The sequence below is a fragment of the Pipistrellus kuhlii genome, unplaced genomic scaffold, assembly GCF_014108245.1.
Source record: "Pipistrellus kuhlii isolate mPipKuh1 unplaced genomic scaffold, mPipKuh1.p scaffold_m20_p_4, whole genome shotgun sequence".
NCBI classification, from domain to species: Eukaryota; Metazoa; Chordata; class Mammalia; order Chiroptera; family Vespertilionidae; genus Pipistrellus; species Pipistrellus kuhlii.
Genome location: NW_023425540.1, coordinates 32140294 through 32159551, shown reverse-complemented (window position 1 = coordinate 32159551; position 19258 = coordinate 32140294). Strand labels below are relative to the sequence as shown.

Genomic DNA, 19258 nt, shown 5'->3' with positions numbered 1-19258 from the left:
CACAAAGGGCCAATACTCAGCAGCAGTGGTCTGCAGTCACCAGTCACATTGTGGGTTATAACTGGTAAAATTGAAAATTGAGAACTGGAGGGAGGGAGAAGCATTCTCATTCACTGTGCTCCATTACAATATATACTCTCTAGAAGCAGTCATGGAGACTGACTGTCTAGATTTATAACCTTATTTCACAGATATGGAGGCCCAGACAAGTAAACTGAGTTCATCATGTTTCCGCAGCTTTAGTTAAAGACAGAACTAAGACCAGCCTGAGCCACCTAAGCTTTAAATCAGTATATTTCCTTCCTGTAGAGTCTACACTATGAGCATCCTAATATATAAAAAGCCAGGGGCCATCATGACCAAAACGACCAGATGGATGACTGAACAGCAGGCTGTGTGGGGCGACCAGGCAGTTGGGGGTGACCAGGCCAGCAGGGGGGGCAGTAAGGGGTGACCAGGCTGGTGGGGGTGCCTAGGCAGGCAGGGGGGCAGAAGGGGGCAACCAGACTGGCAAGGGAGCTAGTAGGGGGTGACTGGGCTGGAGGGGGGGGGACAGTTAGGGGCAATCAGGCCAGTAGGAGGGCAATTGAGGGCAACCAGCCTGGCAGGCAGGTGAACAGTTAGGAGCCAGCAGTCCTGGATTTTGAGAGGGATATCTGACTGCCGGTGTAGGTAGGATCCAGCATACATCGGCAGTCAGACTTCCCCCGAGGGGTCCCGAATTAGAGAGTGTGCAGGCTGGGATGAGGCCTCCCCAGATCCCTATGCATGAATTTTGTGCACTGAGCCTCTAGTAAATTATATAAAGCATATGTATACCACTCATTGATGTACTATTTCAACAATCAGGTGACCTTAAGTAATCAGTCTCAAAGTTGAGTGTGCATTAAAATCACCTGGAGAGCTTGTTGAAACAGATTTGCTGCGTCCTGATTGGAGAGTTAGTAAGCCAGGGGTGGGGCCCTGGAATTTGCACTTCTACCAGGCACATCATCAATGAATGATATGAATATGCTTTATATAATGTAGCTCATAGTATAAATGAATGATATGAATATGCTTTATATATTGTAGCTCAAAAGCCAGAGGCTTTTAGAGCCCAGAGTGAGGCTGCTCAGACCCCAGAGAAGGGTCTGCCTGAGAGCAGGAGCCATGTGGGAGAGGCACTCCCTGGCAGCCAGAGGGCAAAACCCTGGGAATACGGTTATCTGGGGTACAGAACAGAGCATGAGAAGAGTGAATCTGAGTTACTGCCAAACACAGAGAATCAGGACTAATTACTTAAGTGCCTCTCATCTCCATTGCTGGACCATGTCTTATCTCCAGGGCTCTCACTATGCCCACAGTTGAAGTCAGCACCATATATATATATATATATATATATATATAGAGGATGTTCCCCCAAAATGTATACATACACTTTGAATAATTATTAAGGCAGTGCTTAAGATACATTTCATTATCAAAATCGAGCTATCAGATGTTGAAATGTGTATACTGTACAAGCAAAGCGGCATTTATTGTCATAAATTCACTTAGCAAGGAAAGTGACATCGGCGTTATTTCAGAATCAGAATACTTTATCTGTATTGACTAGATGCCACAATGCGAAACCTGAATCTGTTGTGTTTGGCTCCGCCTACAACTCCATGTCCCTGCATGCTGCTCAATGCCTCATGCTACCCCTGTGAGACAGACACACCAACTCCTCAGCAAACCATAGTTTGTAGAGAGTGATTCCGAAGGTTTGGAGGTGGATGGTGGAGGGATTGAGGGACAAGGGGCATTTCTGTTTTCTTATGGCAAGAACATGCCTTGAAGTGACATCACCTAGAGGTTATGTCATCATTAAGGACATAGTGTACTTATGTAAAGAACACTGAGCCATCGTTCATGTGACCGCCTTTCATGGCCTTCCTTCCCACTTTACAAGTGAGGCGGCAGAATGAAAGGGAGTGGGAGGGAGACTAGAGGAACAGCAACTTTCATGAACTGAAAGAGCAAGAGAGGGGCTTCAAAAATATTTCTTGGGCAGTAATTGAAATTCCAAACCATCACATAAGTTTCAAAACAATCTTTATTCTGTTTGAGGACCTAATACAATGCATTACAGCAACTTAAAACAAGACACAGCTCCGTTAAACCTATAGCTTGAACCAAGTGTCAAGGAGGCACACTCCCCCCGCCCCCCACCCAGGTTGCCTTGTAAAGGCAAAATTACAACAGACCATCACATCCTCCCTCTCGTCAAAAAGACCAACTTTATTTGAACATTGTCATATAAACAGATTTGTAAAAACATCGAACAAGACCGTAGCTTTAAAAAATACACACATATAAATGACTTTTTCTTTTTGTTTTTTTGTGTTTTTTTTCAATAGCAGCATCCTGGGTAGCTAATGCTATCTCATGGTGACAAGTTTAATGTTAAGTTAGATAGTGTTTCCAATTCTGTTCCCTCCCCACTTGCACTAGTATTTTATATAACTAGATGTTTTAAAAAATGAGAATTTGGCATTTTTGGAACTTTGTCTCACGTGAGGCATTGTGCTTTTAAACCGCCCCTTTCTTAAGTGACCCTGAACTCAGATGTCAGGGCCTGCTCTCCAGCAGACTTGGATACCATGCATAGCAAAAGCACAGTTGTTAAAACCAGCAGAATTTTTCTCCCAGTAAGGAACATCAGTAGGACTTCCCAAACACATCACTAGTTCATAACCAGCTACATGACAGAGCAATAGGTTCCCTACAGTAACAGCTCACACACACACATTTTGACTTGACATTGAAAACAAGGATTTCCCAATTGAGTCATCCAGACCAGCTTCCCAAAAGGAGTTAACTTTTAAACACAGAAAAAAGAAAAAAGCCAAAGAATTATGAACTTCTCACTTCACTTGCAAACGATTTCCACCTTTGTAAGACAAAACAAAGCAAAATCACAGGAAAAAAACAAAAAAACCCACCCATACACATATACAAGAACTGTACTAGACATTGGCTTGTTTGCACTTGAACTCGACTGTGGATCTGTTTTGGCTGAAAGGTGTACTGAAAACACAGTCCATGCACATATACATATATACATATATCAAGGGCCATGAAGTTGTCAGATGTTGCAAATACATGCTTTTTGCCTTTTCTTCAATATTTCTCGTGTCTAATGTCAGGTCCCAGTGCTCCCACACCGTTATAGCCCCGTCATAGCCTCTCTGAAGCCTAGTTCCTGGCTTTATTTCTAGGATGCTATCTTGGGTGGGAGAAATCAATGCATGGCTAAGAAAATGTCTCAGCATTTTCTTAGCCATGCATTCATACTTGTGAGCCACTGTTGGGTGACTGTCTGAAGAAACCCAGAAAGCCCTGCTGGTCAAACATCTGGAAGGACATAGGTGGTGGGCATGCTACACATAGTCAAGAAGGCACCTGGCAGAGGGGTGACATCACAGGTGTGCAGCTCACTGTGACATGGAGTGAGAAATCCTGCCTTTGCAGTGCAAAGAAAACCTACTGTTTGTGCTTGTGAGATGCAAAAATAAGGCAGATGCCTGATACCATGTCATCTTGCAAAATGTTGAAGCAAAAACACTAACAAAATTCTTTATGAAATGTACTATTAATGAATCACTCTGTTTCAGATCTTATATTTTAGGAATTAAATGAAAATTATTTATACTTAATAGCATACATGGATGTGCTACCAAAACAAAAACAAAACCATGCTTGTTTACAAGCTACTATTAACTGTTAAACTTCTGTGAGACATGGAAGGATAGTTTTAAACCAGACACTCACAGACTCAAACCAGGAGAATCGTCAGTTGTCTGGAGGTAAGAGGGAGGTGGTCAGATTGGTACAGTCAAGTCTCAGAGGCTGACAGTCTGGCTGTAAGGCTGACTATTGCTCTTGATATGAGTAGCTTCATGAAAAAAGGACAAAAAATAAAATAAAATACATTCTACAGTTGATTAAGTCAGCTGCTAGACAGATCCTTTCAAAAGAACTTTTAAAGGAACAGCATTAAGAAAACCAAACCTCCTCACCCCAATATTTGAAGGAAAGAGAAACAAAGATATGAAATTGTTAGAGTCCACCTTAATCTACCAGCGTAGTTGACTATGGTTATAATTATCCTTTAATACCTCCCAAAACATGCACAATTTCCACTGAACAGAAAGGCTTTTTGCTTATGTGAATCAGGGAGACCTCTCACTCATGCCCTAAATTGCAAAGATGACTCTAACACCCCTTCCTTTTCCCCATAGTGGAGTATAACACATGCAATTATTTGGATGAATGGGAAGGACTGTTATTAGGATTCTTGAAACGGCCGTGACTTTAACGAGCTCCACACAGCCCAGAGCAGTAGCAGTTACCATCATGCCTCTTTGCTTTATGGTCTAAATGTGAATGGGAAGCTAGGAAAATAACAAACAGCCAGATGAAAATCTTCTCTCAAATCATGCTTTCTCAAAAGTGAATGTTTGTTGGTCGTAACGGCAGTCTAATGTTAAAAAAGAGACATGTTCTAAGTTGTAGCGATTTAACCTTGAAATCAGTGTTCCGAACGAGGGTCAGAACAGCTGACCAGCCACACTGTTAAGGGTCGTAGCAGATTTGCAATTGTCATAATTGATAATAACTAGCAGATGAGAGTGGGAGACTGAAGTATAAGCAACTTCCCTCTGCAGTTACCTACTTTTTCCTCTAATCATGAGAAAGAGAAAGTGCATTCCACCACCACCCTCCCACCTGTACAACCTTTTGCTAAGTCCCTCCTCCGCAGATTCAAGAGGTTCACAATTCTTTATGAAACAAACATTGCCAGGTACCGTATTTTAAGAGTTTTGAAACAACATTGTCGAACTCCGCGATACTTTTGTCATATTCATATATCTCTCTTTTTTTTTTTATTGAATAAAGCAGCTTTGAAGCTTATCAGGCACTGCCCAACAAAACATTTAGTCCAAAAAATCTGTTAGGAACTTTTTAACCTTGGGCTAATAGCCAAGTACTCTGTACAAGAAAAACTGTAAAATATTTCATAGTTTTAATTCTGAAGCCTTTTTTTTTTTAAAAAACTGGCATCCTGTACATTTCTTCTTTAAAAAAAAAAAAAAAAAGAATACACAAAATGAATATTAACACAAAAATCAGAAACAACAGTATTTTCAAGCAACAAAAACGGGGGCAGGGGAAGCTTATTTTGAACGTACATTTAAAACTGAGATAACAACTTAAGGAGAATTAGGAATTGCATAGCGCTGTGAATTTAGCCTTCAGCAAAAACGAAACAGAAGCTATTTGGTATTGATACAAATCCATCTATTTGATAGTTAGTCATCCGGTAGTATGTACATATTTTATATACTAAATGTCATTTGAAGTCCTGTTTTCCAAGTTCCATTTTTTTCCATTGATGGGTTTTGTTTTGTCGAAAAGTTTAAACAAAACGCTTTCTGGCACTTGGCTGCCAACAGAATTGCCTCTGAATGCATGTGAGCCGACGTTCTCCCCACGTGTCCCTTGTGAGTGCAAGTGCCTTTCTGCTACATATCGTCCACGTGCTGCTAGGAAATGAGATAATCCACAGTGCGAAGTGTCCACGCCCACCGTGCACAGCAACACTAGGCTGGACCGAGCGCTCCCGGGCCAGGGCCCCACCGCCCCGTGCAGCCTCGGTCTCCAAGGTCCCAACTTTGAGCTGGTAAAGCTTCAGAAAGCATTAACGAGCACCATGGTGAAGGCCTCTTTGTCCCTGCACGCAGAGATGTTTGCATTTATTTTTCTCCGTGTTGTGGTGGCTTTTAAATTAAACCAAAAGGAAAGAAAAAAAAAAAGAAAGGAAGGATAAGCACTCCAGATTTAGCAACGTCTGGTCATCGCACAGTGCTGGCTGCGTGTCTTCCCTTACTGCTTTCTGTGTGTCGAAAGCCCCAGTCCCATCTGAAGACGCCGTCTCCGCAGCTCAATTCACAGGTCAGGCTGGAGGAGCCCTGTGCTTCCCAGAGGCCTCGGGTGGTTGAACATCAGGAGGAGGACCGGCCGGCTTCATCGCCTCTGCTGCGCATATACTGGGTAGGCTAGGGTGACGTTGAGGGAGTCGTTGTGCTGCACGAGGGAGGTGTGTTGGTAATGTAGCACCAGTTCTTTGAGGGAGCTGTACAGGTTATAGGGCTCCGCAAAGCCGTAGCCAGTAGCCGTTTTGTTTATGACACAGTGCTTTACCTCGCCGTCCACCCTGGAGAGGAGAGAGAGAGAACAAATACATTGTGACCTCGGCCAGGACAACCCGGGACACTGCTAGGCGTTTTTTTTTTTTGTTTTTTTTTAAACAAAACCATTGTTGAAAAGTACGCTTGACACAGGCCAGGCCCCCCCCGTGGGCAGCAGTCCCAGGTGAAACTGCCAGACGCGAGGCTCTGCCAGCTACGTGCTGGCTGAGTGGCTTGGGTGCGGAACCCAGCTTCACAGAGCCGCTGTATTTTTGTCTTTAAAATGGTTGCGGAGGAACATGATAGTAATATGTGTCACCGGGCGGCTTTGAGAAATGAGATGATGTGCATGGTGTGCTTGGTAGAATGCCTGGAATGCCGTGAGCACGCAACAAGTGGGAGCCGCCGACCATCAGCACCGCTGTGTGACCAGAGGTGTGACTGGTTATTAATAGGATCCCTTCCCTCAGGCTGGCTTTCAAGTGTCTGCATGTCTCTCCATCGTGGCCCTTCCTCAGAGAGAGGTCTCCTGCCTCCTTCCTATAGGACTTCTCTGCAAATGAGTGAGCTTGCAGAGTAGGATGTGCTTCTAGAGCAAACATGTCAAACTCCAACACGGGCCAGATAAACAGGGCATGCAGCCTGTGGCCCACGCGTTTGACATGCTTGTTTTAGAGCCTCGCACTCTGAAATGACGCCGGCGACCCAAAAAACTCGCTGTCCACTCAAAGTGCTCCCTGGACATTAGGAAATCAACAGAGAGAAAATATGCCAGGGGACAAACAGGTCTTCTGGGTGTCCTTACCTCAAGGACAGTTCCTGATGGGGACTTTTCACCTGTGCGTGGTGCTCTTAGGTGAGTTACCTTAGACTCTATACTGGCCTCGAGGCAAACATTGCCATTTACATTAAAAAAAAAAAAGACAAAGTAGTTCTTGAATTGATACCCAAACAAAGCAGGTAGGTTTCTTACTAGACTCTACTGATAGACAGACTTTAAATAGTATGCCTGTTTCATTCCCTCTTCTATACTGTGCGCAGTGAGATTCTTCCAGGTTAAAACTGTCCACCTCCCTCCAGGAGGCAGGGGATGTGGGCTGGGAGATACATACACCACAGAGCAGGCGTAGCAGCCCTGTTTGCTGCTTTCCCGGACCAGGAAAGTGCCGTCTCGCTTCCCTCGTAGCAGGTTCTCGGCCTTGTTTCGGTTGCTGCTTCCGACATTCCAGGTCTTCTCGTCATGGTGGGGCAGATCCTCGTCATCCTCCACCAGCGAATATTGGCTGAGGAGGGAAGGGAGGAGGACTCTAAGTGAGGTTCATGGAGCCACAAGCCTACCCTCACCTCTTCTACTTCGGTCTGCCCATCCTGCAAGCAGGCCAGACCAGCGATCACGGGTCTGACTCAACCAGCCCTCCCTCTTATCCAGGGAGGGGAGCCTTCTAGGTAACTTCCCTGGACAAAGAGTCAGCATTAAGCTCAGGGACTTGGGCAGAGAGAAAGGTATTAAACAATCCTGTTTGTCCAGTTTAGATCAGGAAATCGATGGTCTAGGAGGAGTGCCAGCTTTCAAGTAATTCAAACAAAACATATGCTGAAGCTTCAAAAATATACTAAGCCTAATTCTGTTCTTTTTAAAAAATTGTACCCAAAATATGTTGGGACATCACTGTGGACACAGTGTTGGGATGATGGGGGGAGGGGAGTGGAATCTGTATCTTCCCTCCCTAAACTTTCCCTTTCAAGAATTCTGGATAATGAGACAGAATTTATACATTTTCTCCTACAAGATGTTCCAAACTCAGTAAAATTCCTCACTTGTTCTCTAAATAAGGCAAGTCATGCGTTTTCCTAAAATGAGAAAAATCCCCCGCTGCCTCCATCTGTGGTAACGACTTACTCTTCAGTGTTTTCATTGCCCAGCCACTCGTTCAACTTCTTCTGCCGAACACCTTTCTGAGTCAGCCACCTGGAATAGAGTTTCAGAGGGAAAACGCATTCAGAACTTAGCCTTCATTTTGGCCACTGGCAGCCATTCCCCTGCAGGTCCCGTGCCCACCACTTACATCAAGTACTGGTCTCTCGTCTTCCTCAGTTGAATGAGGTCAGGCTTAATGCTGTTCATGCGCTTGTCAATCTCCCGGTACTCAGCTGCCTGCTTCTTCAAGTCTTCCTCCAGTCTTCTTCTGCTGTCCACAATCTCGCTGATCCGAGATTTTAACTTCTCATAATTATGCATAATCCTGCAGGCGAGAGAAACGCGTCTGTGATCACCCGAGTTCGTCATGAAGGTTCCCCCCAGCTTATGAGAAGGCTCCCTAGGAACCCCCAGCCATTTTCCTCAGGCAAGGAATGCCTGTCTCCCTGATGCTTTTTAAGTATGCACAGAACAGAAAGCAAGACCATTTTTAAGCAGTTTAAGAATATTCTGGTTATCCCTAGCAGGACAAAAGGAACACTCTTCTGACCAACCTTTGTATTTCTTTCTCATTGCCTTCACGTTTAAACTTTTCTATGTACTCTTTACTGTAGCGCTCCTGTGTTTGGCACTGTTCTTCAAATATTTTTATGGTTTCATTAAATGCTTCAATAGCTGTTCTTTTCATTTGGATTTCCTGCAACACAATATCAGTGAGACCATGTCACACCTTTCGTAGAACAGGTGGTTTCTTAATTGTGAGAGACTCCCATTATTATTATCCAGAATGTAAGTGCTTTGTTAGCAAGGTGGTACTCTAATCCATAGAACCCAGTAAAACACTATCACAAAAAGCACACACTTCCTTTGGGAATTATGCCAGTCTATGGAAGAGGACTACCTGACATTTCTCCTAAGTTATCATCGTGGCTAAGGTCATGCCACTTTATCAACAATTCATGCCATCCATGCTGCCCTCTACTCCCCCTGCCGGTCCCGACATGCCGGCCCAGAGAAGATTGAGGCTCTGGAAAAACATTCCAGCGACAGTGCCTCTGTTCTCCGCTGCAGAGTAGGGAATGGTTAAATCCCTATTTCTGATATTAGCCAAGTCTGTGGAACTTCCAATTTAAAAATAATTCTTTAATCAAGAATTATGTCACATCAACTTAAAACTCCCAGTAACCTCTTCCTTTCTCTGTAGACTTTCTACTCTGCTACTTACAGGCTTCATTTACAAGTAGAGACAGAATGAATTAATTACTAGAATAATCAACAAGGACTCACAAACAAATGAGCTCTCAACCTCACTGTACTGTAAAAACTCAACCTTTTTTTATTCTGCTTTTGAAGCTGACTAATAGGTGTTAGGTTTTAATAACTAACGCTTCAAAAACTCACCTGGGAAGTACGGGTATAGTCCTCATATAATCTATCATATTCCCGACTTTTTTCTTGAAATTGAGTGTTATATTCATGTAATTTTTTTCCTACAGCTTCGATATTATCTTCTTTGACAACTTGATCCTAGGAGGATTAGAGAGCAGAAGAAAAAGCAATTCAATTGATAAGGTATGTAATCTATTTAAGAACTATTTAATCAAATATCTGACGTGGAAAAATCCTTAGAGTGTTTTATTGAACTACTCTGAAATTTTATTTTTGTGATTACAAGTACAAAGATTTTCAACTTTCATTACATGCAATTCATATGCTTCAAAGTGTTTCTAAGCATTGAAAGTACCTTATTTAAATAACATTTACAATGTGGGCATTTGATTACCTGTTGGTATTTGGATACTGGGTAAAGTAACTTCACATCCAGCTTGGGATTGTACTGAGCTAGAGATTCATTCCGGTAGTGGTTTATTAATTCAACCACAGAGTTGAAGGTTAATGGGTCCGAGAAGCCGTATTTCCCATCTCGGTGAAATATTTTGATTAATTTGTTATTTCCTCCTTTCCTGTAAATACAATATAAATATAATGGCATACAATTTCCTTTACAGAAGTGTGTTTTAATGTCAACTGGAACCACCCCGCGTTTACCTCCATTCTTTGACTCACCTTAGTGTAAGAGTATAATCTCCATGCATTTTAGTAGATGCATCTCGTACCAAAAAGGTTCCGTCGGCTGTATCTCGAAGTTTTTCATTCACTTCCTCCCTGATGTGAAAAGAACACAAGACAGTGCTTATCTAAATAGACTTAATTTTTAGAGCAATTTTATGTTCACAGCAAAACTGAGTAGAAAGTACAGAAAAAGCCTCTAACACCCTGCCTCTATAGATTTATTTTTCAAAACTTAAAAATTTATTCTTTGTTTATAGAAAAAATATTACAAACTCCATCTCATTATAAACAGGTGCATGGGAGTTAAAAAAAAAAAACACACACAAAAAACAAAACCTATCTGTATCACTTTGGTAAACGTTTTTATTTTCTAACCAAAGATGCTAACAAATCAGCAAGCAAGTCATGAAAATCAGCAAGCAAGTCATGATCACCAAAAGGTTTCCGCCCCACCACCCCCCTTTAAAAAAAAAGAAGCTAAGAATAAAACTGCCACTTTATTTTGTGTGTGTGAGATAATCGTATGAATTCTTGGAGTCCTGCGTGACAGGCGTGCCTGCACGCTGCCCTGGGCAGTGCCACTCGCCCCGGTGCCTCCCTGACATCTGCCAATAATCGAACTTCTCGGTGTGTAATTTCCGGTGGCACCAGCACCCACAGCCCTCCGGCTCAGTGACTCCTCTGGTAGCCTTTGGAAGGGAATCCAGTAGGCTTCAATGCTTATATTGGATGATATCCTAAAAGTGAAACTTAGCGAGCTGGCGCTTTTCTTTCTCTTACCCTCCACCCCTCTATCTCTCCTGAAAACTAAGCATTTCTGTGGGCTTACCTCGAGATATCTCCCCAGTACCACTCAGCATCTTGTAAGGACATATTGTTATTCATACCGTTGTTGGCCACAGTAGTAGGTTTTGGTGGTTTAGGAGGCAGTGCTGTACATTAAGGAGAAAGGAAAAAAGTTGTTTGCAACCCCAAACTGCAATGAAACATTTTAAAACAGACCTAATTTCTTTAGATGAAAGTAGAGTATGACACACAGCAATAATTCAGAATTCCATGAAACATGCAAGATTGTTTTCTTAAAAAAAAAAAAAAAAATCAGAAATCTCCCAGAGTACAGCTTAAAGAGAAAAGAAACTGAAAAAGAAAACAGCTAGGCGATGAATAAATGTGGATTTCAGAGTAAATCCAGAGTTATGCCATTTTCTGCTTCTAGCTAGGTCCTAGTTATATTAAAGTTTCATGCCTGGTCAGATCCAGCTGAAGTCAGAAGCCATGCACAGTGAGCAGGAGGAATCACATGGGCTGGCTTTAATTTCCTCCTGTTTAATTATGAGAGGCAAATTCGGCTTCTGCCCTCCACACATGCTGGTGTGGTAAAGAGGCTCACCTACAGCCAGAGGAGAATTAGTATTTCCGGCACTGTTCTGCCAAAAGCCACTTTAAGAAACTCATCTGTGACCTAAATCTCTTTAGTGTTAATATTTTATTGGAGAAATTGTGCTCTATATGCCGACTGATTAAAAACTATAATCCTCTTTCTCAATGTCAAATCAGTATTCATATACCAATTGGTGACAAATGGTGCTATTTCTGAAATCTCTTAATTGGGAAATGGGCTAATAGCATAGGGATAACATAATTTAGAAAGCAGAATAAATCTAGGATGTTTTTAGTTAAATTCTAAGTCATAAGTTTTAAAGTACAGTTACTATTTTAATTTATGTAAAATTATTTCAAGAGTCTATCAAGACTATGTGATAAAGACAAGTACTAAGGAATGGAGAGCCAACTTCTTTATAATATAAGACACAGGAGGCAACATCTCAAAATTTGATTTAGAATAGTTTCCGGTCACCTTTAGAACTGAGTTGCAATCATTGCTACATTTTACATGCTTTCTCAAGTACCAAGTGCCATCCCCACAAAGTACCACACTGTCCCCCTCCATTGGCAACAGAGAAAAGCAGCACAAAGGAGACATCAATTCAATTACAAGAATGCTATACAACAATACAACCCAAATAGCAAAAGATCTTAACCAAAGACACCAGTGAAAAACGGGCATTCCATTCATATCCATTCAAGTCAGAAGAAGCATTTACCACATACAATCTGATCTGCCTGCTTCCACAAGCTATGACCAAATAAATTCTTATTAAATTAGAACAAATTAATAAAAATAGAATAGAAATCTAAAGAGACTCTGTTACAGGAGTTAAAAAAAAAAAAAGCCACAAAATTAACTAGCTTTCTACAAGGATACTGCAGTATTACCTGGTGGATCCATTTCTATATAAAACATCAAGTCTGTGCCACAATTTATATCTGTCTTAGCATATTCTAAATCCAGGTCTTCCATATTCCAAACAGTGTTGTACATTTGTGCGAGAGTTCCCTTGGCTGAGCTCAGTTATGAGAAAAGAGTCCGGCTTTCTTTGTAATGGTGCCTTGGAATTCATTTTAAAACCTATAAGGGGCTGCACTGTAACCTATTACATCACAGAGCCCAGCCAATCAAGTCAGAAAAATGTCACCAGACCACTCCTGCTTCATCATCTCTCTTCTCTATCAGCCTCAGCACAGCCCCAGCCTCGCTAAGCTACATTTAATAGAACTGCAACGTATACATGCTCATCGTTTCCAAAAGCTGTTTAATTTGACTGTTCTCCTCCAGCAGTGAGTTTTCTAATTCCCTTTTTATTACTCCTTGCAGCTTGGTACGCTCCGCTCTTGGCAGGTTGACAAAAGCTGATATGCTGCAGCACGTAGCTTTTTTCCCCCTAGTGCATCTGGGTTTTTAGATAGCCTGATCATTCCTTGGCTTGAAAATCTTACAGAGGCATGAAAAAGGTATATTTAAGGTATGTTTTACAGCCCTTAAAATACCTCCCCATCTATGTTAAAAGCAGAAAGGACTCTGAATATTTAATTTCAGTCCTACATAAAAACTTAAGCACTGTCACAAGTGTACCACATTGGAAAGCACAGGTACAGGGAAACACACAGGCAAACTCTCCTCGTCGACCAAACTCTGCAAATTCAAAACTATACTTGATGGACTAACACTGGAAATTCTTAACAAGAACTAAGAGGTCTGTTGGCAGAAACAATCAACAGAACTGTCAACATAACTAATGAGAATTTTAATGCTACTGCCTAACAAGACTGGTCAAGGTGAGCTGTCTTCTGAATAGAAAGGGGCCACATATGTCAGAATGCAGAGGGGGAGGGCTGTCTCGGCAAAGTATTTCTCACTGGTGAACCCCTCCTGGGGTTTACTGTGTTAATACTGCTTGGGTGGGTGTGGGGATGATGTAATCACTTTTTTGTGGGGGGTGGGAAGAGGCTTTTATCTCAGACACTATCTCAAATGCCTCACACCGGAGAGGAATATTACTATTCCTTCTTAGCAGTACTTAATGTAAAGAAATCAATTCCTCCATAAGCCTAATTATTCACCTTTTTTTTTCTTTAAAGCTGTTCTCTATATAATCCTGCTGCTCTTAGTGGAGCCTAAGGTGCATTCCCCTCAAGAAATGGTCCCTCTTTGCAATAGGATGAGAGGGAAGGGAGGGGGGGAACCGCCCCCCCCATGTAAATGTGGCCGATTTTAAAAACTATAGTGGGCTTTGTGGTCTACACAGTATTTGTGTGATGACCGAAGAGCACAGAAAGTCCTAAAAATTTACTCTTGGACATTCTATCAACTTCGGAATCTTGAACTATATGAAAGAGCAGAGCAAAGACAGGCCGTTCTCTGAGCACTGTTCACTGGAGTCCTCTCTCCAGCCTAATTCATCTCACTAACCATGAAGGCAGACTCAGCCCTAACCCTCCTGCTCACTTTTCTATTTGCCCAAGAGCTTAAGTAAACCTAAACTCAAGTCAAAGTGGTGGTCGGGGGTGGGGGGGGCCCTCAAATGAGACTCAGGAAGAAATCTCTCAGTTTAATAAAAGTATTGGCACCCCTGCTCCCCCCAAAGGAAAGGAGACACCAGGGCTGCACAGGGAGCCGGGGAGGCATGGAGAGCGGGGAGACAGGTGATTTTCCACGTCTCTCTCCGGCCTGGCCAGGCACCAGCTCCTAGCCTGGCGCTGTGTAATTACGTCCTTCCCCACTTCCCACCCACACCCCACCTTCCCCTCCCTGTGCCCCTCCAGGAAAGGACTACCTCCCTAATCTGCCATCTGCCCTGCCCTCCCCGGGGAGTGCTTCTCTCTCTCCCTCCCTCCCTCCCTCCCTCCCTCCCTCCCTCCCTCTCTCTCTCTCTCTCTCTCTCTCTCTCTCTCTCTCTCTCTCTCTCTCTCTCTCTCACAGGAACCTTCCACAGAACTACAAAAAAACCCACAATAAAAAAACAAAAACAAAAAAACAGACAAAAAAGAACAAACCCTAATGCAACAGCAAAGTGGCAGAGAAGTGCACAAATGAAAAGCAACTTACTTTGCAGGTTATGCATTTCAACGGTTTCTCTTTGAATGCCTGTAATCCGACAATGAAAAAAAAATCCAAAAAGCTATTCTTCCAGCAGCAGCAGCAGCAGCAGCAGCAGCAGGACCAGCCCCCGCGGGCTCCCCCCGCGGCTCCCAGGCAGGCGGTGCGGCTGCCAGCACGCCGGACCCCCTGGACCGGAGGAGGATCGCGCCTGCTGCACCCTCACCGGCTCCCCGCGGAGAAAGCAGCGGCTGGACGTGGGGACCGGCCCCCGGAGGGAAAAGGCACCGGCGCTCGCACGGCTCTCTCAGATAAAGATCGCGGCTTCATGATTAACTTGGGCAGGTTCAAATATTTGCTGAGCCAGGGATTTCGGGGAGGGGAGGAGAGAGAGCCCAAGTCAAAGTCAAAGTTGTCATCTGCTAACAAGTGGCCGATGCCAGCCCAACTCGCTCATGTTCGCCGAGGAAATGAGAAGGCCATTGTGCGGGGACCTAAAATAGTCTCTCTGACTGGCTGCGGCAGCGCGCTCCCTGGCTCGCCGGGCTCAAGTGGCCACAGTGAAGCGAGGCACTATGCGCAGCCAAACACAGGAAGTGGCTGAGCTAGTTCAGCAAAAAATAGAATCAAAGCCCTGCTTGTAAAGGCCTGAGCCCTCCGAATGGCCCAGAACACCGTGCCCCGCTCAGTCCACCCCCTCCCACACACAGGCAGCCCAGCCTGCAGGTGTTGCAGGAAAGCCCTCTGCAGCGGGAGCTGGGCAGGGAACAGGTCTACAAAGTATTTTTTTAAGTCCTAGGGAAGATGACTGGAACTCTGCATAGACACTCCACTCCACGACCACACGAAGACTGAGAAAGAAACCCCCCCCCCGCTGCAGCTATTTTTAGAGTCCATTTCAACCTGGGCTGACATAGCCAGCCACAGGGTTTTGTAATAATCAGGAGGGGTGTCTGCCTCAGGTTCATGGGATGGCCACGTGGAGCAAAGGATGGGAGGGCAAGCAGAATGGAAGGACATTTGTCCTCTATTTGAGGAAGGTGCAATGTGCCAGACTTAATTAAAATTTGACCGAAGAAAATTTTCACTGGTATCGGCTTTACGATTGATTACTCCAAGAACCAAAACGCAATGTGAAAATCGCAGAATCCTTCCTTTAGAACCGGAAGGTGATTTAGAGATGACTTCAAGCAATTCCCTCATACCACACAGTTCTGACCAGAGGGGCAGAGAGGTTTGCACAGGATGATAGCAGGAGGTCCCGCACTCCTTTTCCTCCGCCCACTGGCCCTGCTCTTCCTGTCCCTCTGCCAGAGAAAGTAAAGACTAATAAATGAAACTGAAGCTAATTTCTTGTAAGCCACACACCAAAAATTTCACACCTGAGACAAAACTGGCTTTGTTTTCTATTTTTAGCTTACGGTATCTAAAAATATTTTTAAAGCTACCTTCAAATTCTGTTTGAGGAAATATGGGTTTGGCCTCTAATGCCCTCAGATTCTGTATGGGAAGGTGACCCATTGGGATAAAGACTGGGGTGCTGATAGAAAGTGGACCCGGGCGGGAACGGGGAGCCAGCTTCAGGATTACTTGCAACATCTGGGAAGTGCTGCTGCACTCATAGTGAAAGTGACTTAACAAACTTCCCGCTGGTGTAATACGAAAGACCTCCACTTCTAATGAAAACAAAAACTGTGCAAGTGCATCTCTTCCAGCTCCTGCCCGCTGATGTCGGGGGCGCGTGGCAGCTCAGGGGCTATCCTTGCGTCTTGAGCAGCAGCATCTTGCTCTGTTTTAAAAAGTTTTTCTAAAGCTACCCTGTTTCCCTGAAAATAAGACAGTGTCTTATATTAATTTTTTCTCCGAAAGTTGCGCTAGGTCTTATTTTCAGGGGATGTCTTATCTTTCCATGCGCTAGGTCTTATTTTCGGAGGATGTCTTATTTTCGGGGAAACACTGTAGAAGACTTGGAAACATCAGACTCTTAAGCATACCTGTCTGGAGGCACATGATGATTCATGTCAAAACCTTCTAAGATTAAAATGCTTTCTAGTCCAACGATATATTTTCTGTTTCAGAAGAAAATTATTCACTGAAAAGTAGGACGCCCCTCTACTTACAGAAAAAGTCTTAAAATAGGTTTGTATACTTTGCTTCGAATTTCTCACAATATGCACCATCATCTACCATAGAAGCTCTATTGTATTACTCAAAGTATGAGCTGGGGCTTTTCCTCTTCAGTTTTAGTGGTGGAAACGTGATCTGCAGGACACATGCTCTTTATTAGCTTAAAAAGGGGGCCCTCTGCTGGTAGAACAGAGTCAGTGACTTCTGCTCGGGAAAAACCAGGCAAGTTTCGGTACTTTTTTCATTCATCTCATACTATGTCCAAAATTTCACACAAAATAAACATAGGTGTCCAAATGTTACTTAATCTATATAATTCACTAACAAATCAAATGCACATATGTCATAACAACGTAGAAAATATTTTTCACGTGGCTGCTAAGCTCTTGGGAGAAGACTTGTATGTTAATTTCAGCATTTATCTGAGACTCAAAGACTGAGCCACCTGGGAGAATTTACACATACACATAATAAAAAATAAACTTTAGCCCTCCAAATTCTTCAAGACAATACATCTTACTAAATTTCCTTTTCCCAAAGTTTGGTAAAACTCATTTCCGAGGCAAAAACAGTTCATATTTCACTTTTCAGCAGGTCCCTTAATCACTAAAAGTATCTTTGAAAGTTGTAGACCATACACTGTATTCATATGTGCAAATCACCATCAAATCGTGATTGTTTCACAACCACAGTACTACCACCTCACAATTCATCCTGCACAATTCCTTACCTGTTTTGGTAGGCTATCATTTCTGAACAAAAGACCACTTAAAAAAAAAAAAAATACATGAACCCAAACTGTCCTTTAAGGGTTAAATGAATGCTTCCCTTTAAAATTTAACTTAAAACACTGTAGGACAAAGGGGCTTTTCAGGATGATGCAAACTCATCGCTCCATATCTGGCTCTCTTAATGACCCCACATGGAGAAGACTCCATTTGAATTTCTAAATAAACTCAGGTTTACATATGCGCAAAAATGACAGTCCACCAAATATCTGAAAAGGTGCATCCACTGCTCAGTGGAGTAAAGAGCTCCTGCCTGTCATTTCCCCCTCAGCCCCTGTCCCTGGAAACAGAAGGCTGCACTGTGAAACCAGCAGTAAAACAGCTGTGTGCCAACATACACACCCTGAAATGTTTCTTTTTCAGAGTACAAGTAAAATTTCCTATTTTTCAATTCGTAACCCTGATGGCCTGCCTCTGTGTGCTCCAACCCATCTAAATGCACGCATGCATTTTTTTTTTTCAAGGTTTCATTTCTCAACTTTAAAACAGCCTCTAATGGCAGGCCATATTTTAAATTCAATAAATAAACAAATCAGAGGAAAGTAAAATTCTTTGAATGTCATTTCACTCTACCGTAATGCTTGCCTTAGTCCTGGCTGAAAAGCAAGCCCAGAGAATTTAAAACAAGATTTATGAATCAGGCTCTTTAGGATGAATGTTTTGCAATCCTCCAGTGGTTAAAAATTAACTCTGACAGGTGTAAAAGGGCAGGGGGAGAAAGTCATTTATTTTCCTCTCTGGACTTGATGTGCTAGATCAGACTTAAATTATGCTACATTAATATTTCTGAATGTATCCATGAAATCTGAAATATGTAAATACACTTAGAATGGGTTTCATTCAAAGGCAGCCCATGTTAACGGGTCCTGTTTTTACTTTAGTTGCCCTATAGTGATCTGCTTTAGCTACCTAAGGATTAGTAGGGTAAACATTACACAATGATTCTAGAAAACCTGCTGTTTGAGCTTTAAATGTGTTTAAAACCTTCGGTCACAAAGGTCACAGCACTTAACACTATGCTTAACCCCTCAAACCTTAGTCTCCCTCCAGGAGCGGAGAAGCCATGCATTACAGGTTTGCTGTGTCCATTAACAGAGAAGGTATGTGAAAGTGCTTTGAAAGTTGGGGTGTTTATCAGAGGTTAAAAGACAGTTCGCTCGGATGATTATCATTCTGTGCCGTTCTTTGCTAGGAACAGCTCAAAAGGAGAAGCGGCCTTTGTCCCTGGGGAATGTGGTAGCGCAGATGAGAACACCCACGTGTAAGAGGACAAGGGGCTTCGGGCAGATGCAGTGGATGGCACTGTCTGGGGCTGCTGTGCACAGCTGTACACTGTGTGCACCGTGTGAAGGCACCTGGGCAGAATGGCAGGAGGAACGGACATTAACATCCAGGTTCTTCCACTCGCCATGCCATGCCATGCAGAGGAAAGGGCATCCTACAAGGGCACCTTCCTCCCCAGCAACAGCTGCCCAGAGTGTCCCTCTCACATGTGCATGAAAGCCCCCGCAGGCTCCCTAGCCTGGGGGCTTATCCCTGCTGGCTAGGAACGGGGGTCCAAGGGGAGAAGGCCTCCCAGGAAGACGGGTGAGACAGTGCTCACCAGGAATGGGGAACAAGGGGGATCAGAGCTGAGTGTCCTGGCAGGGCCTTAAAACCAGAGCTGACACAACAGACAGCAGAGACCTACCGTAAGGTC

General features: G+C 43.4%; 1 protein-coding gene across 6 annotated transcripts in view; it reads right to left on the bottom strand.

The window, feature by feature from the left end:
- Positions 1–2059: 2059 nt before the first annotated feature.
- PIK3R1 (phosphoinositide-3-kinase regulatory subunit 1) overlaps positions 2060–19258 on the bottom strand; it is an 85309-nt gene continuing 68110 nt past the window's right edge. For 4 of the 6 annotated variants that reach the window (XM_036411025.2, XM_036411026.2, XM_036411027.2 and 1 more), the window contains 9 exons: positions 11036–11138; positions 10201–10299; positions 9917–10097; positions 9535–9660; positions 8688–8830; positions 8282–8458; positions 8116–8184; positions 7328–7498; positions 2060–6241 (listed from right to left, as the gene is read on the bottom strand). In XM_036411025.2, coding sequence (XP_036266918.1) covers positions 6052–6241; positions 7328–7498; positions 8116–8184; positions 8282–8458; positions 8688–8830; positions 9535–9660; positions 9917–10097; positions 10201–10299; positions 11036–11138 — 1259 coding nt within the window. In that variant the 3' untranslated portion in view covers positions 2060–6051. Of the gene's footprint in view, positions 6242–7327; positions 7499–8115; positions 8185–8281; positions 8459–8687; positions 8831–9534; positions 9661–9916; positions 10098–10200; positions 10300–11035; positions 11139–12483; positions 12674–14653; positions 14933–19258 lie in introns of those variants that run through there. The other 2 variants (XM_036411033.2, XM_036411032.2) reach the window with 2 other exon arrangements.